This window comes from Monodelphis domestica, chromosome 2, assembly GCF_027887165.1.
Source record: "Monodelphis domestica isolate mMonDom1 chromosome 2, mMonDom1.pri, whole genome shotgun sequence".
In the NCBI taxonomy this organism is placed as follows: Eukaryota; Metazoa; Chordata; class Mammalia; order Didelphimorphia; family Didelphidae; genus Monodelphis; species Monodelphis domestica.
The window spans coordinates 397,926,448-397,949,809 of NC_077228.1; the positions used below are offsets into that span (position 1 = coordinate 397,926,448).

General features: G+C 34.8%; 1 protein-coding gene across 1 annotated transcript; it reads left to right on the forward strand.

Annotated features, from left to right (window-relative positions):
* The first annotated feature begins 11,141 nt into the window (after positions 1–11,141).
* Positions 11,142–23,124, forward strand: CENPW (centromere protein W). Its single transcript, XM_056818731.1, has 3 exons — positions 11,142–11,442; positions 20,230–20,343; positions 21,310–23,124. The coding sequence occupies exons 1-3, from the start codon at positions 11,329–11,331 to the stop codon at positions 21,334–21,336; spliced, it is 255 nt and encodes an 84-aa protein (XP_056674709.1). The 5' UTR covers positions 11,142–11,328; the 3' UTR covers positions 21,337–23,124.
* Positions 23,125–23,362: the final 238 nt, after the last annotated feature.

Here is a 23,362-nt window from a genome sequence, read left to right on the forward strand (position 1 = left end):
TATACATTTTCCTCAGGCACTGGACATTTTTGATTTGTCAATAACAGTAATCAGGACCTTCTGATTTTTCAAAGCAGGCAGAGCAAAGACTGGTATCCAATTCCAGACATTGCAAGCCTGCTTTGCTGGAGACAGTTATATTATCTGTAGCTGATTAATAGAACCCAAACTCCGTCCATTTTAGAAAGCATTTTGTACAGCTAGAACTATGAAAGACAAGGAGGGGCAGGGAACTCTACAAGATCTCTTGATTCTGATTGTATTTATCTTCCAAAGTCACTGGAAAGTTTATCAGAGAATATTGAGCATAGATATCTATTATCATAAGCCTACTGGAGTCTGGTTACCTGGGAATCCTCATTTTTGCTTTGTTTATAGTAGGAGATGGACTCTCCCTCTCTCCCTACCTCTTTTTTCTGTGTTTATGCATTTCTAACTCATTGTAGCAGTTAATAACTTTCCTGTACTGAGAAAGAATGGGTTTTCTCAATGAGAATCCATGACTTTGTATCTCACTGTGTGGGGCTGGAGGAACAGAAGCAGCTTCAGGGTAAGTCATGATCCTAAAGGCCAGAACCTATGATGCTAACCATGTGCACATGAGCATCTGTCTTGGTTCTTGCATGAATTTTACAGGTTTCTGGCCCCACATGTGTCTTCTATTAAAGGACACAGTTCAGGGAAGGCTCAAAAACTGTCATAGTCAATGCAATCAGGGAAAGAAATACTGCTATTTATTTCCTTTATATTTACTAGGTACTAATAATATGACTAATCTGTCTAACTTTATCAACTTTATAGTGGTCACTGAATTAAACTTTATTGATTGAGGTTTCCAAACATTTTAATATCTCAAGTTTCTGTACTACAAGTCAAAAATTTAGTAGTGAGTAAGGTGACATGTAAAATGGCCCTAGAAGGTAGAGGAAGAATTTTCTTTTATTGACCATCTGTCCTTGAACCAAACTCCTCAACATGAAAACTGCCCAGATTTTAGATCAATTGTAAGAAAAATTTTTTGAAAGGGCCTGAATTAATTTGATGAAAACATATGGAATGTTTGATTTGTAGGGTATCTTCAATAATAATAATAATAATATATAGTGTCTATTATGTGTCAGATACTATACTAAATGCTTGACAAATATTATCTCATTTGTTCCTCACAATAGTCCTGGGAGGTAGTTATTATTATTATCCCCATTTAATAGTTGAAGAAACTGAGACAAACAGAGGTTCAAAAATTTGGCTAGGGTAAAATATCTAGAAAGTGCTGAAGGCCATATTTGAATTTAGGTCTATCTCCAGGTCTAGTCTTCTATCCACTGTGCCACTTGGTTATAGGTATTCTGCTAAAAAAAATCTATAATATTAACTATATTCTATTAGATAGTAAAATGAAACATTATTAAGCATTGATTATGTGCCATGTACCTATGCTATGTGCTGATGATACACATACAAGGAGTTTAAATTATAATGAAAAAAATCAGTGTATAAAGGGGAGCCGGAAAGAAGGGAGGAGTTATACTCCAAATGGTCTAGGGAAGTGCTATAGAGGTAGAAATCCTGGCAAGGTAAGGCAATAGGTGACCTATCAGAGTTAAGAGACCCAAGGGGTAGAGCCCAGATTACTACTGAGGAGAAGGTGATAACAGGTAATCAGAGGATAAGATATTCATTATAAATCAATTCTGCTCAGTCAGTCAGTAGACATTTACATACCTACTATGGGCTAGGCACTATGCTAAATTAGGTTAGAAATCTAATATTGGTAAGAAAATAATTAAACATAGAATTCTGTTCTCTGTCTTGATGTGTTGAATTTCCATTTGCATGCTTATTGTTTCTATGTGTATATAGAGAGTATTTTATGTCTCTTACACAACCCAATATCACAATATAATTTGAATATCATGTGCACCTTTCTTTGATTCACAAACTACCCAGGAGTTCTGCATATGGTATAGACTAATAAAGAAAAATGAAGCCACTAATTGGAACTTGCTAAATTTATTTTTATAGATTAAAAATGAAAAACAAAATGTAATTTAAATGTTTTAATTGGTTTTGGTCCCACAACTGTGCACCAGATGGTTTCTTTTCAAGTAGTTTACAATGTCTCTGCTGAATAACTGAATTACCAATGCAGCTGTGATGATTAACATTCACCTAAAACAGAACAACATGTCTGTTCTTTGTTTGCTAAGAGACAACCTGCTTCGCAGGAGTGTGACAAATGAGTGGTAACTCTTGTTATGATTGATAGGCTTAAAGTCCAATAGCTTAGAGAGTTACCAATTAGATTATGTTGTATAATGGACAGTTGCTTACAAAAAAAAAAAGACTAATTAAGCCAAATACTTGGACTCCATACATCCTCTTGAACTCCTTTACAGCCTAATAAAGAAGGAGCACAAGGTGAGGAGTCAATGCTAATTAGGAAGATAGATCTAACATCTAGTTCTAAGCTTCCTAATGGTATAATATTGGGAAAGTTATTGCTCCTCCTCAACCTTAGCTTATTCTTCTGTAAAATGCAAATAATAATACTTGCCCTGACTGCATTGTAGAGTTGTTTTTAGTATTGGATAATTTATGTAAAAGGCTTCTATTTATTGAAAATCACTCTCTTTAAGAGATGATATCATCCTATGATTGCCTTGGTAAATGTAAATGAAAAGTCTTTCTTTCAAAATCATACTGATTGTTGTTTACATTTTGTTTTTTTAAACATTTCAATATTTTTTAGAATTAGTTCAGAACGAATCTTTGGAGTCATCTAGCCTAATCCTGTTTGAAACATGTTATCCCTCTGCTAATATTGCCGTGAGGTCATCCAGTTTTTACTTGCAGAATTCCAGGGATGGAAAATTCATATGAAAACCCTTTTCATTTTTGGACAGCTCTAATAGTTGGGTAGTTCTTTCATATAGGAAACTAAAACTGCTTAGTTGTAGCTTCCAACCCCTGGGGCTAATGTAGAATAAATCCAATCCCTTTTCTTCATGACTACCCTTCAAATATTCAAATGGTTTATCCTGAAACATGTACCAAACATTTTAAGAAAATAGTTACCAATTTAAACAAAAAAAAATTTTTTTTGGTAGATACAAACTTTGTGTCTTAAGTAAGTTTCTGCCTACTTTGGAGATACAGATACAAACTTCAGTTCACCTAAGCTCCATCTAAGGAAGTTTATGATTGAGGAAATGTTTATGATTGAGGAAAAATAAGTCATAGGTATTCATGCTATTCACATATAAACTACATAACTCTAGTGACTCTTCTGTTTTCATTATTGTGGCTGTGCAGAGCGTCAAAAAGGATAGAGATTCCAGACTGGGAGTTGCTGTGGTGGTATGTGGGATCAAGTACATAGCATCCCAAAGTTCTTTGCTTGCACAGTAGTTGCTCTTTTACACTGAACAGTGGAGATAGTGTTGGTGAAGCTAAATATTTCTTTACCACTGTGTCTCATTCCCTTTTCTGTCATCAAAAGACAGACGCCTGGGGAGATTTATCTCAACTGGGGTGTATAATAAGAACAAAGAAACTAAAATTTATTTCTGATCATGTTAGGTGACATTCATGAGCTGGGAAGAGACAATCAAAAGCAGCTGAATTTGATTCAGTTAAAAAGAAGTACTACTGAGAAAGAAATCTGGAAGAGAAGCAGTTAACAGAATATTCTTAGTAGTAAAGTCCAAAAGGCATATGTGACCTCAAGGCAAATTAGTGTCATCTCACTTAAAAACTAGAGGGAATTTGATAGCTATTGACTACTAAAGATCTCCTTCCTTATAAAGAAATATTTCCTAAGCATGCCAACTCTAGTAGATGGAGGTAGCCCTGAACATAGTACCTCTGCTGAAAATTACAGCTGATGTTGAGATCAGACTGACACAGTAGACTGAGAGACTTATATATACCCTCTCACAGAAGGAAGACTTATTTTAGCCATGACAGTCCACAGTGGTGGAAATAGGTTAAAAGAGTAAGTGAAAGTGAACATCTCCAAGCCTTCCTTGGTTTTAATCAGTATGGAGTGCTGATGAACAGCACCTTATAGCAAGTAGCAGACAGTAATTTTTTTTTTAAACAGCACTTGGTGGGGATCAGGAAAAAAAAATAGAAAACAGTACTTCAGGGAGATTAGAGGAAAGCTACTCCTAAAAGAGAGCAAGTCTGACCTATATCAGTACAATGACACAAACAGGAAGTATCTGAAGCTTTTGGCCTTGGAGAAATGAACTGTTTGATCAGCAATGCTCCTTAGAGTGGTAAAAAGCAGACCCAGAACATTCAGCTGGATAGTCTTAGTGAACTTAGAGAAGAGGTGAAAGGAGTTCAGAGAAGTAGCGAGCCCAGTAGAACTGCTGTGCCCAAAGGCCAGTCAAAGACAAGAAAAGACATCGGGGCGCTGCGATATTTAAGGAGTAAGTCGTTTTAACTGCACATGTTTCTATGTGTTTACTTCTCTATTACTATACTCCAAAGATGTGCATATATTTTCCACTCGCCCTCTGTGTATTTGTAGAAAAGGGAGTTTTATGGGAGCAAAGTTTTATTAGTACCCTTCCTCCATTGCCATTTTGGCAAATTCCTTTGCTTTTGGTTAATAATTTCAACTGACTGACTATTAAAAGTGAACCCAAAAGTGGCTGTGAACAAGAATTTTAGAGATGGAGACTTAGAATTCTTTGAAGTTGGGATGGTCATCCCTTGTGGAATGCAACTTGCTACTGAAAGTTAGAAAAGAAGAGAGTTGAGAGTTGGGACAGGCCAGTTTGTATATTCCTTTCTGTGTACATATTTTCTTCCTCTAGATTGTGAGCTCCTTGAGGGCAGGGACTGTTTCATTTTGTCTTTGAATCACTTGTACTAAGAAAAGAACCTACAAATACATAAAAATGCTTCTGGTTTGATTGATTGATTTTGTCGTCTTTGGATGACTTGTTGATGAAGTGAATTAATTTTGCAGGATTAAGAGAAAATAAACACATAGATACACATTTTTAAAATCCCTGAAATCAGGGAACTCATGTTCTAATATACATACATACACATAAGGAGTGTTTGGGGTTTCAAAGTCACAGAGTTATAAGAACTACAGGGAAGTTGATCAATATTCCTTTTCCAGCAGAAGTGACTACTTTATTTGCTTAGGAATTAGGGTTAGAAAAGGAGGGAGAGAGAGATAGAACAGAATATGGGAGTAATAGGAGGGTAAGAAGGGGGCAAGAAGATTTCAGGGGTGGTATGTGAAGGCTATCTACCATTGATTATATGTACTGGGCCAAGAGATGTATTTGCTAAGCAGGAAATTGTGAATTCTTAGGCAGCAGATAAAGAACTAAGGGGTTCCTCAAGTGGGTTCAGTAGGTGGCAAGGTCCAAAGATCGGATGAGTTCAGAAACAAGCTGAATGAAAACAACTATTAAGAGAATTATAAAACAAAAATACACAAATCTAAAACTGTCAGCCAGATTAATATATTAAACATGAAGTTCTCAATGAATTGCAATTGCAATCAACAAATCTCCAAAAGCATAAAGAATATTGAAAATTAGAGAAGAAATGGATAAAATAGAAAACTAAATGACTAGAAATTATCAACAAAACAACTTGCTTTTTTTAAAAGATGAATTAAAAACAAGAAACTTTTTCCTCATCTGATCAATTAGGAGGATTAAAAGGATAATTAAAATACCAAATAAAAATGAACAAAGTAAATGCATAACAAATAATTAGGAAATAAAAAGAATTCTATATATTTTGACAAAACCTGAGGATTTGGAGGATATGAATAATTATAGAAACATGAAATTCCCAAATTAAAAAAATCACAAATGGAAGTCTTAAATATTATTTTAGAAATTAAAATTTAAATGATGTAACAAAGGGGGGGGGCAACCTCAGACCACATAGATTTTAAGTGAACTCTGTCCAATGTTCTAAAAGCAATGAATATTTATGTTATAAAATTGTTTTTCATGATTGAGACAGGAAGCATTCTTTGAAAATTCCTTTATGAGAAATGAGTTATATAAATCCAAAGAGAAATAAAGCTAAAGAGAACTATACATCAATATTAGTAATGAATCTTGATATAAAATTTGAATAATATTCTATTCATAAAAGCCTAGAATAATATGTACAAAAATTTGGTTTTCATGACAAAATTAGTTTTGTATTAGAGATGCAAGAATAGTTAGGTTAGGGAAACAATTAAGATAATCATATTAAAACAAAATTGCATGATTATATAGATTTTAAAATATTTGAGAAAAGATTGCATAGGTGGGTCATAAAATATAATTAAAATTATCTATTTAAAAATCAAAAGTTGGCATTATTTTCATTGTAATGACAGAAATTTCCCCAATAATAAAGGATTAAAACAAGGATGCCGGTTTCCCCCACTTTTATTAGATGTATTTCTGGTAGTCTTATGGTATTAAAAATTTTCAAGTAAGAGATGAAATTATCACTACTTGCAGGTGATATGGTCTATTTAATCCAATAAAAGCCACAAATTAATTGCATATGTAATAATAGCTTTAGTTGTAAACCTTAAAATTTCTTAGACTTATGAATGAATTTCATACTGGAAAAAATTTCCTACTGATAGTAAGAACTCTATTGGAATGTGAAACCCCTTGGTATGGGAGGATCCTTCTCCTCCCTACTTAAGACTACTTTAGGACAGAAACCTTTTGCTAAACAATGGAAAGGGTTTTGACCTATGCTTAAACATAGAACAGGAAGTTCTTTGAGTCATGATTGATTTTAGAATTGATACAATAGAGATACTTGGGATGACAGAACCAGGTCTTGGAAAATATAATCTCCACCCTACTTACAGTAACAGGATTTAGGAAGGGCTGCAGCAAAGATCAAGATTTAATTATTTGAGAATATGACCCTCAACAGACATGTGCAAAGCCACAGACCTCTGGGCGGTCCTGGGCTAAACTAGAGCCACCATTGGCACAGGGGAGACATGGACAGTGATTGGTAGATGTGAGAACTGAGGGGAGGGAACTTACATGGTTTCCTTAAAGATAGCGGGGTCTGAGGACAGAGAGAGAGGAGAGATTTTTGCTCTGAGAGGTTTTGCTCTGAGGAGGTTTTGCTCTGTTGGAGGACCAGGAGAGAAGGCTGGCTCTGAAGGAAGAGAATTCTCTGGAAACATTTCTTGAAAGGAGGCTCTCTTGAAGGTGGAGCCTGAGGTTGGCATGAGAAGCCTTATCTAGAGAGATCTTGGGTGAGTGATAAAACCAACTGACTGATTTATTCATTCTTATTCCTTTCTTACTTTCTCTCTTTTCTATTGATTAATCAGTGTATTATAAATTAAATTTCTCTATAAAACCCAGTTGGCTTGGGCATATTCATAAATTGGGAATATATTCCCTGGCGACCATCTTATATTTATATAAAACCAAGACACAGTAGAAAACATATTTCAGAGGTCATAATTGATATATATATATTTCCCTTGCTCCCAAACATTTTAATTATCACATAGTGAAGTAGCAATATATAAAATAAACATGTGGAAAACCTAAGAATATATATAGCAATGACAAAGACTAGGAGTAAATAAAAGAAAAAGAAATTATAATTAAATTAACTAATAAGTACATAAAATAATCTCCCAAGGTACTCTCAAAACCTGTATAAACATTGCTCATGATTGGCTCAAGCCAGGATACTGAAAACAATGGTGCTATCTAAATTAGTTTATGGATTTATTTTTATATCAAACTACCAAGGGGCTATTTTGTGAAACTAGAAAAAAATAATAAGATTCTTTTAGAGGGGAAAAAATGTCAAGAATCTCAAAGAAAAAACGATTAAGTAGGAATACAGTGGACATGAGACTTACAAACTCCAAAATATGTTATAAATCAGTAATACTAAAACCTGAAGCATATATTTACAGAGAAGGAGAGAGAAAGAGAGAGAGAGAGAGAGAGAGAGAGAGAGAGAGAGAGAGAGAGAGAGAGAGAGAGAGAGAGAGGAGAGTGAGAGAGAGAGAGCAAGCAATTAGATTAGATAAACAAAGATCAGAAACAACTGAATTTAGTAGGCTTGATAAATCTTCAAACACAAACTAACTGGAGGAAGGCTCCTTATCTGACCAGAGTGAATGAAAATGTGCAAAAAATAGATTATTTCAACATCTTATTTTATTTTATTAAAAACAAAGAAACAAACAAACAAACAAACAAACAACCTACCTTCCTTCTTGGAATCACTACTGTGTATTAGTTCCAAGGCAGAAGAGTGGTTAAGTGACTTGCCCAAGGTCACACAGCTGGGAAATGTCTGAGGTCACATTTGAACCCAGAACCTCCAGTCTTTAGGCCTGGCTCTCAATCCATTGAACTACCCTGCTGCCCCATATTAATCAACAAGTCAACAAGCAGTTATTAAATATGTGTCAGGCCCTATGCTAATATAAAGAAGCAATATAAAGGCACTATAAAGAAAAGTAGAAAAAAGAATCCCTTATCCTTATGGTACTTATATTCTAATTGGAGGGAAATAACATATAGTTCTATACAAGACACATATAGAATAAATACAAGGTAAACCTGGAATGGATGGTCATAGTGAATTGAACTGTATACCTATATTTCAAATGGATATATTGTCTAAATATAAAACCTCACACACAGACACACACACACAAATTAGAGAAAAGTTAAAGGAGGCATCTTTCACAGATGTAGCAAAGGGGAGAATTCTTAACCATAGGATAGCTATGATCATAAAAGATAATATATATATTTATTTATTATTACATAAAACTAAAGAATTTTGTATGAATAAAAAAATTGAATTAGCTAAAATAAAAAGAAAAACTCAACTGGAAAAATATTTCCATTGAACATGTCTGCTGAATGTCTGATATCCATGATATATGAAAATTAGTACAAATATATAAAATGAAGAGCCACTACAGATCTCACAATATATGAAACATTTTACATTCAGAGTCGTATTCTCCACTGCCACATTCTACAGATGTAAGGTAGCCAAGCTGAAGTAGTGAAGCTCCCTTAAAGAGAGCAGCAGAGTTCAACTTGTGCTAGGCAAGTGAATCTACCACCACTGTTCTCCTCAGAACCCAAAGGGGATAGCCCAAAATCCTGAATCAAAGTGGCCTCCTGATCACTGGTCCTGTTTCTCAGGCTAAGCCCCACAGTTGTCTTTGAAGACATTGATGAACATGTAAATTCAATAGTGGCAGCATTCCCAGATCATTAATCCTGCTTCTAAAGCCCACAGTCATCATCCTTTGAAGCAACTCTGGAGATGTAACCTGACAATTGCCACTACAGAGTTGTAGAAGGAGAAAAGAAAATTCTTTTGGTGCTATCAGCAGGTTGATTATCAGAAAATGAAGTGATTTTTATCAGAGGAAAAATATTAAATATCATTTCTTACAATCTTCTTTGACGCTGCAGACAAATCCATTTGAGTTTCAGTTGAAAGCTCCTATATGTCTTGTCTCCCAATGAGAGTAAACTCTTTGAAAGCAGAGGCATTTTAAAAAATTATATTCTAAACCCAAGCAGAATATTTTCTTTCTAAAATTTATTTATTTTTACATTATTTTTTTAAATTGAGTTTTAAATTCTCCCTTTCTCCTTAGTCTATCTCCTACCCATTGAGAAGTCAGAGCAATATATCAATCATACAATATATAAATTATGCAAATATACCTATCAATTCATGCAAAGCATATTTTTATATTAGCCATGTTGAAAAAAAAAAGCAAGAACAAAAAAGTTAAAAAAAAAGTATTCTTCAATCTCCTCTCAGAGATCATCAATTCTATCTTTGGAGATGAATCCTTTTTCATCATGAGACTTTTGGAATTGTGTTGGATCATATTGATTAGAGTACTATCTTTCACAGTTAATTGTCATTACAATATTTCTGTATAATTCTACTCTGGTTCTGTTTGCTTTACTTTAGCAGAGTTTTTGAGAGTATAGTAAACTCTTAATAAATACTTTTTCATTCATTCATTCCCCAGTACATATGTCATCAAAGGATGTGGACAAATAGTTTTCAGAAAAGAAACAATTATCAACCATATGAAATTTTCTACAAAGAATAATAAGAGAAATGAAAACTAAAATAACTCTGAAATAAGGTATACAATTTATCTTAAGCATAGCAAATTTACAAAAATGTGAAAAGAAAGTAGTCCCTGTTGGAAGGGCTATAGAAAGACAGGTATGCCAATATGCTACTGGTGAAATTATGTCATGGTTCAACCACTGGGGAAAAAAAAAGGAATTATGTGAGAAAAGCAACTATATCTTCTGACCCAGAAATCCCTCTTCTGGGAATATACTAAAGAGAACTAAAGCAAGAAAGTTCCTATATATACCAAAGTATTAATAATAACTTGCATTAACAATGAATGAACTACAAACAAAATAGATGTCAATTGATTGGGAAATGTTGGAACAATGTAGCACTAAATGTAAGGGAACATTATTTTCACTTCAAGAAATAACTAGGCAAATGAAAAACAAGGGAGACTTTATACAGTGAAAAAGCAGAATCGAGAAAATGATATATACGATGACTACAATAATGTAAATGAAAAAGCTCTATAAAACAAAATTGAACATTTTATATTTCTAATGATCAATCTAGGCCCTGGAGAACTGAGAAAATGTATCAAACTCCTTTATTTGGAGAGATGGGGGTTACAGGTATGAACTATTGCATACACTTGTCAGCTGTGGCCACTGAGTCAGGTGGTTTTCCTTAAATATTTTTCTTTATTGTAAGGTGAAAATTTCAGGAGATAAATGGAGGGTTATATCCAAATAGTACTAAAAAATAATCTTAAAAGAGAATCGAGCAAAGGGTCGATAAATTTTAATTAGATGAGGAATACGGAGTCCACGATAAAAAGGACATTAAAAAATAAAAGAAGTGGAAATGGGAAGAAGGGGGTGGAAACCTGAGGAAGAAATAAACAGCAAACGAAAACGGATAACACTGCCTCCAAAGTAAGAAAGGAGGAAAATCATAGGCGCGCATGCGGCCCCGCCCCCTAATAGTTTTCTCGTTTACACGGAGATTCTCTGGTGAGTAGGGCCTTGCGTCACTGCGGAGCGCCGCGGTGCTTGCTGAGGGCGGGGGATTCGAACTGACGGAAGGAAGTTGGGTGCTGCTGGCCAGCCCACTGTGACTTGAGTTTCCCGGCGTCCTCTATAGTTCCTCCAGATTCGGGTCGGTTGCCCCTCGCAAGGTTTTGCTGTTGGAGAGGAGGAGGATTGGGAGATAATGGCGGCGGCGGCCGCCCGGGTGTTGAAGCGCAAGGCTCCCCGCGGCTTCCTGAAGAGACTCATCAAGCGACAGAAGCCTCAGTTGCACTTCAGGTCTGGCCTCGACCTTTTGGTGAGAGCTCTTCCCATGTGGACTGAGGCTAAGAAAGTCGAGGACGAGGAACAAATCACGTTCCCCCCAACCCCCCACCCCTCGCGCCTTAGTTCCTTTTTGACCCGGGCTGCTCTTGACTTCCCCTGACCCTGTCCCAGATGGAGATCTTTCGCGCCTGGGCGGTGTTGGGCGGGGCGGGGCGGGGAATGGGGGCTAGTCAGCTGTTTTCTAGCTACTGGACCTTTGGAAGTTGTTCAGGCGCCTGTAGAAGGCAATGGGAAACTAACAAGAACTTTTCCGATCGCTTATTCCCACAATCTTTTAAGATTAGTAACTCACATCTGTTTAACACTTTTAAGGGTTACAAAGCTTTGAGCTGACAATCCTGTGAAGTATGTGGTGCGGGTGACTATCTCATTTTGAAGGTGAAGGAACTTCTGGGCCAGCTAGGTCATAGAATCATAACTAAAGAGCAGGGGTAGGTCTTTAAAAGTTATCTTACCTCTCCCTATTTTAAAGATTAGGAAAACGAGTCCCAGGAGACTTGGCCTATGGTTGCACAGCTACTTTGAGGTAGGCAGGAATTGGTCTTGGTTGAAGATCTTTTTGAGTCTGAAATAAATGGTCGTTCTGCAGTACCGTATTTGCCCTTTGAAAATGGAGGCAAAACAGCGTCATCACATTCACCTGTAGTGACAAGCTCATTTAGTGTCTTTCTTCTCTAGACTTTTTTTTTTCCTGGTTCATCCTGGTTTCCCGCTGTACTGCAGTGGGGGCCCGACTGTCTACAGTCAAGATCAGTCTTCACTTGTGAATAACTTCATGGTTTTCCTACTGAAAAAAAATTTTTTTTATCTTAAATCTATTGCTTATTTAAAGATTTTTTCTCGTGCTCTCACTGTGATTAAACCTCCTTTGAATTTCTGTCTCATTAACAATTTGTCTTATCTATGTTAGTCATGTACTTGTTTGTTTTCAGTTGTCTTAAAACTCGTTTCCTAACTAGATTGTAAGTTCCTTGAGGGTTATTGTACCTGGTACTGAACACAAAATGGACACAGAAAACTTGTTGCACTGGACTATTGCCCCAGATTCCCATTAAGAATGCAGTGCTGGCTCTTCCCATTTTTAGTTCTTGCTTTGATTGTGTATTAATATTTTTGCCCCAGGGCAGTCCCAGTGAAAACATCTATTCAATCTTTTAGCTCTCATGTACCTCATGTAGGTTTTCATTTTATTACAAATGAATTATCTGTGATTTCTGTGTGCATGTTTAATGTAAAATTTAAAAATACTTAAACAATGGAAAAAAACTTGACCTAGTAGAACCTTTAGGGCCAAATGAGAATAGCAAACTAAAATGATAGAGTAGTGGGTATCTTGTTATAATGTTCTTTATTAATTAACAGATTGCCCTTTTAAGGAAGGTAGAGTATTTTAAAAAAGTAATGGAAAATCAGAGAGAATAGTTTGCTAATTTTTGAATTTTATGTACTTTGATTTTAGTATTATAGTTCTGCCTACTGGATTTTACCATAATGTTCTATCAGTACCTCAAATTCACTATATCAGAGTTGAGCCTGTTTATCTTTTCTCTAACTTATTTTACTCTTCTGATCTCTTTTAGGCTCCCATGTTTGAAATTTTGGTGTTATCTTTGGATTTTCTTTCTTCCCCTCACACATCTATCCATTTAGCAAATCCTATTGATTCTATTTCTGAAACAATTCTCAAATCTCATCTATTCCCCTTTGTAATCTTGTTCCAACCTAACTTTCAATATTTTTCTTTCCTGTTATTTTCTTTAAGTAAGTTTTGTGTGACAATATGTGTATAATGCAGATTGAATTGCTTGCCAGCTGGGGCAGGGAAGGAATAAGTGAGAGAGACAATTTGGATCATATAATTTTGGGAAATTTTATGTGGAAATTTATTAAAGTAAAAAAAATAATCATGTTACTTCCTTTCACATACTATTTCAATCAAACTGGGCTACTTATTCTTTTCTGAGCCCAACTTTTGCCTCCATGCTTTTACATAGGCTGTTCCTTATAATTTGAATACATTACCTGCTCACATCTACTGCTTAGAATTCTTAGGTTACTTCAGTTCTCAGTTGAGGTTCATTCTCTTATTAAAAAAAATCTCCCCAATACACTAATACTTTGAGCTCTTTCTGTTTGAATTATCTTTCATTTATTTGTATAAAAGTTGTATCTCTACAGCAGAATGTAAGCTCCTCGAGGATAGGATCTGTATTTCTTTTGTGTCCAGGACTTACTTAATAAACATTGAGTTGAACTGAATTACAAAAATCTTGAAAGAGAGGTAATGCAAGTATTATTTTTCCTGCTTTATAGTTGAGGAAACTGAGAGTAGGAGATAGTAAATATCAGCTGGGATAAGAACTTTGACCTAGTGACTCCAAGTGTTATGTAAATACTGGATCTAACTTTCAAGCATTTTACAAAAATATTTTAAAATATATGACTGCCTTCATGCCATGCCTTGTGCCATCTGACCTGACAGTCTAATTAAATAAGACATTCATACATGAAATTCCTGGGTTCAAAGCAAGGAAGCACTATACATTGCTAATTTACAAAAGGAGTGATGAAGACTGTGAATGAGATAGGAATTATGAAAATGGGTGTGGAAGTGAGGGAAGGAGTCAACATTTTTTTTTATCAATTGCATGTAATAAAGGAGGTTTGCTTATTAAATTTATGGATGACTAGTTAATCAACACACATTTTATTAAGTGACTGTTCTTCAGGCACTATGCTGGACACTGGGGGTCATGAAGGAAAAAAAAGGGAAACAGTTTTTCTTCTCAGGAAACTTGGAAGCAAAATCCGTATATTATGTACTTGTATGGCAAAATCCATATAAAGGCTTTAGCATTTTGCTTCATGCATAAGGTAGCAGTTGAGCCAGATCTTGAAGGAAATCAGGATTTCCTAGCGGCAAAGTGAGAAATGAAACCATTCTAAGAATGGAGGACAACCAAAAAAGGATATAATTGTTATGGTGGATGGGAGAACCAGGAAAGAATAAAATAGTAATGGGTTGTACTTATGGATCATAGCTAAAAATTTAATAGGAATGAAAAAGTCCTGCAATCAAAAAAAATCAACCATGCAAATACAAGCTAGGAGATCTATGGTTGCATAGCAATTCTAGTAGAAAAGATGAGTTTCAGTTGACTTGACAGTAGTATGAAGTATCTCACATAAAGACTGTGATCATACATCATACATTAAGTGAATATTGTCCAGTAAAAGGATGCCATAGTTTTGGTTTCTTAAATTACTTTGGGAATATTGAGTTGAATTCTGGATACCTCCATTTAAGGAAGGACATTGAAAAATTGTGGCTTTTTCATAGAATGCTGACATGTCAAAGCATTTTGAAATTACATCTTATGAGAAACTAAGAATGTTTTCCTTAAAGAAGAGGAAAAAATCAGGTGGTTTGGAGCTTGCTAGTCTTCAAATATTTGAAAAGATAACATTTTAAAGAAAGTTTATATTTATGGAAGAATCTCCAGGAACTGATACAGAGTGAAATGAACAGAACCAAGAGAACATTATCCACAGAAAGTGCAACCTAGTGGAACAATACAATGTAATGGACTTTGCTAATACAAGACAATCCCAAGGGATTTATGAGAAAGAATGCTGTCCAAATTGAGAGAAAGAACTATGGGAGTAGAAACATTGAAGAAAAACATGACTTATTTTTTATACGGATATATGATTTGGGCTTTTGGTTTTAAAAGATTGCTCTATTGCAAAAAATGAATACTATGGAAATAGGTATAAGTGATAACATTTGTCTAACCCAGTGGAAATACTTATTGGCTCAGGGAGCAGGGAGGATAGTGGGGAGGGAAAGAAAATAAACTATGTAAACATGGAAAAATGTTTAAAAAGTAATGAATTACAAAAGAAAGTTTAGATTTATTGTAGCTTGAGAGGGCAGAATTAGAATATGGGACATCATTTGCCAACTGTTATAGGGAAGTATGAGTTGAGTAGCTGGTTGGACAAAACCAGTTAATTATCAACTTTTAAAATGTTATTGTGGTACTGCTGGTTGATAAGAAAAGTGAATCATTAGATATTCACAAAATCCATGACTTTCTTTGCTTTATTTTCAAAATTCAAGAGGACTGAGAAGAAACTGAAAACTATACAGTATTTTATCTCCAAGTTGTACTAGCATAATTAGTGCAGATAAGTAGATTTATGTAAAGACAATTTCTACTTATCCTTATCTGAAAAATGAGGTGGTTAGATTATCTTTCTGAAATCCTTTCTATTCTATAGTTTTTATGGTTTTTGATATCTTAAGGAAAATAATTGTATTTTCCTTTAGAAACAGTAGGGTTTATATTACTGATAAAGAACTTTAAAAGAAAAAATTATAGATATGGTAGCCTTATATATAACTATAAACTTCTACACTTTAAAAATATTAAAATTATACTCAAATCTGTATAAATTTTCTGTGAACATGGTTACAGACGGGATCTCATTGTATCAGAGTATATATGAATGGAATTCTATAAATTTAACATAATCCAGCATATTATAAATATTAATTATTATTTTTATCATTACTTCTTTAATGGAGACTATTGTTCATGTTAAGAACAAAATAAAAATTGTAAGGATTTGAGCTAAATTATGGAACAAAAGTTTCAAATTTTAGACAAGATTCAGATACTGTAATATTTCTATGCTCTGATAGTTCTTGAATTTGGCTATAATTTGTCAGTTGGGGATTAAGTACAGGATTCTGTGGATTCTTTCAATCTCACCTTTTCCCTCTTGTGCTAGAATATTGGGGAAGTTTTCTTGGATAATTTCCTGTAGTTTGATGCCCAGGCTTTTTCTTTTGTTATGGTCTTCTGGTAGACCAATGATTCTTACGTTGTCTCTCCTGGAATGATTTTCTAAATCTTCTGTTTTGTGAATGAGGTGCTTCATATTTTCTTCAATTTTTTTATTCTTTTGGTTTTGTTTTATAGTGTCCTGCTGCCTTGTGAAGTTGCTTGCTTCTAGTTGTTGTATTCTGGATATTAAAGACTGGATTTCTTCCCTGGCTATTTGGTCATCCTCCTCCTGGTCTGATTTTATTTGGAGATCATCTTTCATCTTCTCTGCCTCATCATTCATTTTCTTTGCCTCATCTTTCATCTCCTTTGCCTCATCTTTTGTCTCCTTTGCCTCATTTTCAAGCTGATTAATTTTGACACTGTTTTCTGTTTCCAGATGACTTATCTTGCTTTTTAAGTTCTTTTCCCTGTTGTCTTCATCCTCTCTTAATTGTGTTTTGAATTGTATTTTGAGTTCTTCCAAAGCTTGTATTCAATTTTCTGGGGTTTCTGTTTTTTTCCTTGGTGTTCCCTCATCTTTCTCTGTTCTGTTTGCTCTTTGTTCATTGCCTGTATAGAAACTGTTGATTGTAATTTCTTTTTTCTTTTTCTGTTGTTTGCTCATATTTACCCCTTCTTTACTCCATGCAGTTGCTTGCACTTTTGCTCCTCTCATTTTTTTGTGGGTTTGGGTTTTTCTGTCAGCTTACCCCTTTGGAGCTTAGTCAGCAAATCTCTCAGTGTAGTATGTTGGGGAGGGGTGTTGGAGCTTGAGATTCCTTGTCCTCTGAATGCTTTGATGAGATTAAGCCCAGCTGATTTGCAGAGCTGGATGTACCCTGAGGCCAAAACCTCAGGAGAGGGCAATATGGAATGTCTCTGCTGCCTGCACTGGGCTTCTTCTCTAGCTGCTTTCCCACCTCCTGTATTTGACACTTTGAGCCTGGCACAGCTTTGCCCACAAGGTACTCCCTCCAGACCAGCAGCCTTGCCCACCCAGAGGTTCCAGGTACTGCTGGAGGCTTAGCTCTCTAGGTGGGGGAGGGGTTCTGGAACCTTCTTCCTTCCCCTAAAACCGGAGTGTTTTCTAATTCTGGCTTTTGGGGGTGTACCTTTTAAGTTGAGTCCAGCAGGAGGATTCCTTGGCTCTGTCTTGTTGTTAGGTTTGATTTTCAGCCCCCTAGGAGCATTTAGTTTTTAATCAGTTAGGAAGGGTTTTCAGAGGTCTGAACATTTGCTGCTTCTTACACCTCCATCTTCACTCCGCCTCCTGAATTCAATATTAATTATTATTAACATTTAGGAGGGCTTTAGGGGAATAACACATTTAAAAAATTTGTCTAAGGAAGTTTAAGTTAATGCCTATTTCTTAAATTTCATGGTAGGAAGCAGAATCATTTAAAAATATACTATTGTGAACTTGAAGTTGTTCTCAAAGTGACAGGCTGTCACTAGAGAAAAAGCTAAACTCTGTGCCTAAACTCATCTTAAATGGACAAAGGTTCTTCCACTTGCACTGCTCTATCTGAGGATGAAACCCAGAGGAGACATACATATTTCCCCATATGAGATATTGTATGGACGGCCAGTAAGGATAGGAAGGACCGCTAAACCATCTTATGTTTCCATGCTGGGAGGGGAATGCCAGTTCCACGCTATCTGGTTTCCCTGCTTGTTAGCTGAGGTGTTTTATCTACTGCAGTTCCTGGTGCTCCTGAACCATTTGGCATCTGATTGTAAGATCAGGCCTGGGTCCTTTTGCATCTAGGACTTTCCCTGGGCCCTATTAGGCTTACACATACCCTTTCCTTAAAACCAGCTAAGGGGGTGGGGGGAGGGGTTTGTTGTAGTTTAGCCAAGATCAGGGACTGGGGATTTAGGCAGTTTGGGAGGATTAGAGTAGGAAATTCACTTTGAAGAAATGACTGTGAAGAGATATTTAGATGGGGGCGGGGGGGGGGGGGTATTTAGGTAGTTGACATTAGTTCAGGGTTATCCAAAATTCCCATTTCACCTTTCCTAGTTTAATAAATCCAGCATCCAACCCTGCTATTGAGTAGTATGTGTGTGTCATCTTAGAGTCAGGCTCTGCCTGCACTAGGCTCTGTTGGCCTTCCCAAACCAATTAAATCTTCTAATACTGTCCCAAACCTATCCATCTGGTCCCATCCCTAAATCATCCTAACAATATAGAATCCAAGGCTGCTTAGTTTTTGACCTTGACCTAGTGTCCTGCTTTATCCACTTTCATGTTCATTCTGCAAAATTGAGATATTTTTCCACCAGGATGATAGCTTGAACAACAGTTGAACAGAATTTCTAGCCCCTCTCTGCTCTACTGTAGCCCCTAGAAAAGGGAATGAATATGGCTTACTGAATACCAGCTCTCTTTAAAATTATTGCATTAAAGATCTTGGTTAGTGAGGATTTTTTTAATTTGTCAAATTTTGCTATTGAAAAATAGTTAATGTAGATCTATGCATATTTTTCATGGGTTCTCAGTTTCATTAGGAAGGAAATTCTTAAAAAGATATATATTTTATTGTTTCTTACTTTAGTTTTGCTCCCCAGTTATCACCGCACAACTGCATCATCTTTTTTTTTTAAACAGCATTCTTTTATCATTTGATTAAACTTTGTAGAACCTCTTTTATTTTAAACTCATGTTTTCCTTTTTCCTGGCACTCATCCTTAGCTAGTGCTCTTTCAAATTCTTTCATCTTAATCCACTAAAATAATTTACCATCTCCTGTTCTTTTATATCCTTTATTTGCTATTTTTTAAATTCTTGAGTCACATAACTTTGTGAACAACATTGGGCTTTACTTTGGTACACATTTCATTGTGCCATTTTTACAATCCTACTATCCCATGACTATTTTCCCTGTGAAGATTGACTTTCCATAAGTACTAGAAGAGATCATTCTTAGTAAACAAACAAGTTGGATGGACTTTTTGGGAAAATATTTTAAATATCAGGAAAATGTTTCTGAATGTGGAGAGTAGACAATTGTTTATCAAATGATTCTGAACATCTTGTAAAGATAACATTTCAGATCAGTATGAGCAAATCATAAAGTTGAAGGATTTTTTTCGGCTTTCATAAGGGTTGTTTTTGAAATTTCAATTGACTAAATTTATCCTTACTGTTGATATATAGTAATCCAGTCTCATTGAACATGATTGCGTTGCCACTTTTGTTGAAAATGTTCTCATCGTCATAGTTTAAAAATTAAGCAGATATAAAATAATTTTGATAGTTTGCAGAAACAAATTATAAGACTGGACATTTATCTAGGATCTATATAAAATACATCATTAGACAGTAACTGCTTAATATTCATATAGCAGGAATTATTAAATTCAATAAACATTTAAGTACTTGTTGTGTGAAGAGTCAATACAAAGGGCAGTAGGTGCTGTCAGTACAAAGTTATAAAATAAAACTACCTGCTCTCAAATCCTTTCATCTTTACTAGTAGGAGTTTGATTAAGTGACCCCTAAAGTTCTTTTCTGTTCTAAACTTTTATAGTTTATGGTCTTTTAATAATCATTTGTTAATAATTATTGTATTAATATAGAAGCAAAAACTCTGTAGGATCTTTATCCTCATAGAACTTAGTCTTCTGTATTATTTCAGGGTTGTATGGTAGGAAGAGTACTGGAATAAACGAAGACATGAATTATATTCCTGCTCTGCCATTTAATTAGCTGAATGACTGACTGAATCACTAATGTCTGGATCCTGAGTAATTTGGAAGATAATGCTAATAATTATAGGAATGCTTGGGGGGGAATCACATAAAATAATGCACATGAAAACACTTTGAAAACTAAAACAGTATCCATATGTAATATGCTATTTATTTCAGTACCTGATTTACTTTTTAAATACTTATAGATAAAATTTTCTCTTTTTAAGGTACATTTAAACTGTTTACTATTTCTTCATCGATTAGCAGAAGAGACCAGGATGCAAGCTTTTCAGAACAAGAGTAAGATAATTAAGGAAAAGCATATTTGTTCTGCAGCAAAGGTAACTAGATAAACAGATTTTCTTTTGTTGGACACTTAAGAGCATGGAATAGGTCAACTATCCCAGCTTCCTTCTTTATCTCTTTGATAGTCACAGAATATTATTGAATTTAAATCAAAGGTGTAATAATTAAATTTTATGTATGCATATACTATTGTCCTAGGTGAGGAAGTTAAATACCTATAAGATTCAAAAATAAACTGGCTTCAGAGTGTTTTAGTTGAAAAACACAGATTTTTTTTTTCATTTCAGTTCCAGCAGCACTTTGACATAGCAAAATTATACATTTATAAAGCATAACTGAATATCTTCTTGATCATGCTAAATGTTTTAAAATATTTATTTAATTTTCCAACTGGAAATTGAGATATTTGGGTAAACTTATAAAGGACTTTTATTTGGCAAAGAAAGGCTACTTCTTCCTAAATTCATTTTAAAATAATTCTATCTAAGCATTATCTCTCAGCCTAGTTTCATTTGATGTTTTAGTGAAAGTGAAATAAATAGAATGTATGTCCAGATATTTTTTGGTAATCAAAAAATGTACCTGAACATTTCAGGACATAAGGTAGATTTTTTTTTCTTTTAATTGAAAACAGAGAGAGTAATTTAAAATATGTGTAACTTAGTTATGCAACAGCTTATTTGTTTTTCCTGACAAGTTGTATAAAAGTTAAATTTTAAAAATTTATTATGAATAAATTTATTTGTTATAAATTAAATGCTTAGCGCATAGGAAAACCTTTAAATAAACCTATCTGTATACTTTTATAATTGAAGAACCTTTTTAAAATGCAAATAATTGCAATTTATAGGAGCTTTGTAAATTAAAATTTTTGCTTGATTTGTTGTGTGTATATGCTGCATTTGTAACATTTAAGAGGTTTTTAGATGAAAATGTTGTTATACCCTTTGGCTTAAGGTTTACACATTAAAGAAATAATATATTTTTTTTCTTTTTGACAGGTGATTTTAAAGAAGAGTAGGGGTTAAAGACTAAAGACCATATTGTTTGAACTGTATATTATTTTGTTAAGTGTTAATAAAGAGGTTCTTTTTGACAACTTTTAAAAATATGGGACATGAACTTCATAGGCTTGGCAAGCTTTTATATGCTATTGTTGAATTTGTATCCTAGGTAAATTTCATTTATTCATTCTACAAATGTTTATTAAGTACTTCCTCTGTGTTTTTTTTAAAGTAAAAAGATAAATAGAACATAGCTATTTCCATAATTGTCATGTAAGCTTCTCAGTATGTTTGTGATCTTTTTTGTAGTAACCTGAAAAACACAGTACTACTGAAGTAGTTCTACTAAAGGTCTCTAGTTGACCTGAATGACTAAATGCAGTGTACTCATTTAGATTTTTGGAGAGAGGGGAGGGATTGTGGCCTGCCACTCACTTGGGGAATATCACTAACCATAGTTTAAAATGGCTAGGAGAGACCTAGATGCAGTAGCCAAAGGCTATCGACCTGGGAAAAGCATAGATACTAAAGGAGAAACTAATAAAAGCAAAAAAAGGGTATATTTGCTAATTCTGTCTAAAGTGATTAAGGGGTACTTGAGGATTTATGGTTCAGTATGGGAACAAGGGTCAGTAAAGAGGTTTCTTGAAGACAGACGATCAGAAACACGGGTCAGTTTGGGGGTTTTACAAAACCAGGTTGTCAATAGTGATGACAGGCACAAAATATGCAAATAAAAATATTTTAAAAAGACTGTTCAACCTGATACTTTTACAAAGGCTCATTTTTTTTTAAAGGAAGCCAGTGTTAGGCCTGTAAAAGCATTTTAGGTAATAAGTACACATTGGATAGAATACTGTTTCACCCCACAAAATACTCAGATGATCCAAAGGACTTCAGGAACCCGAATTTAAAAAGCATATAAAATGGTTCACAATACACTATAAACAACCAATAGAATTCTCCCTCTTCTGTGAGTCCTCTTTTCTACCATGGTCTCAAAGCCCTTCTGACTTGGCATCACCCTGGTTTACATTCACCTTGGAAAGAAACTGAATTTGGACTTCATAGTGGTGCAATGTGTATCCTTGACTCTTATGGGGCCCTCAGCACTTATAGAGTGACTGTTTGGGTTCCTCCTGGAAGATTTGAAGTTGCTAGACAGGCAACTTCATTCTGTCAGATCTTCATGGTCCAAATAGGTCATTTTACTAGTGAGGGGTGGCATGATTCAGATCCCTCGTTAATCTGTGTTATGGTTGTATTCACTGTTTCTCCAACTGGTGATGTTATTCTTTCTCCTAAAAGTGTGATGGTTAGGAACTTCTCTATAACTCTTGGTTACTCTCGAGGCAAAGATTAAGACTGGTACAGCTGAGGACCTGTGATTTTATAGGAATGTGGATTTGGAACAAGAATGGATCTCAGGGGTAATCAAGTTACATCTCTTTCCTCCCCTTAGACCTCTCTCCTACAATTTACAAAAGAGGGGAAAAAAATTGAGAGAATAAAATGACAGATTTTACTGACTTTTTAAGTTCAATGATCTGTTCAATGTATCACCTAGTTGCCTCAGTGTCATTAGTGTGGAAGCATTCCACTACTATAGTCAGGCAATTCTTGTGTAACTCTGTCTTACTTGTCTGTGACATTGAAAAATTAAGTGAACTGCCTCTGGTACATTGTTGAATGTATCAGAGGTGGGACATGAACCCATATCTTCCTAATGTCAGTGCTTATCTTCTAACCTATGTGCAATACTTCCTCTTGTATTCTATGATGAAGAAGTAAATAAAATTGTTTTACAAAAAAGATCTCTGAAAGTTCTTTCAGAAAACAAAAAATGCCAATATACCCAAATTCAGTGATAGAATGAAAATTTTCCATTTACTTATCTAGAAAATATGAAAATATTTTAGTATGTACTGTAAGATTAATTTATTGAAATTCTTTCCACAACTTGTTCCACAGCTATTTAGTCACTGAAAATCTCTTGATATTCTTGTTTAGAACAGTACAAATAAACAGATAATAGTAGATATCAACCCAA

What these genes read in the sequence shown, in the direction of transcription:
- CENPW (XM_056818731.1), top strand. Translation starts at nt 11,329, where the DNA reads ATGGCGGCGGCGGCCGCCCGGGTGTTGAAGCGCAAGGCTCCCCGCGGC. An exon ending in GGTCTGGCCTCGACCTTTTG is followed by an intron (nt 11,443 to 20,229) that starts GTGAGAGCTCTT and finishes TCTCTTTTTAAG; the next exon opens with GTACATTTAAACTGTTTACT. An exon ending in ATATTTGTTCTGCAGCAAAG is followed by an intron (nt 20,344 to 21,309) that starts GTAACTAGATAA and finishes TCTTTTTGACAG; the next exon opens with GTGATTTTAAAGAAGAGTAG.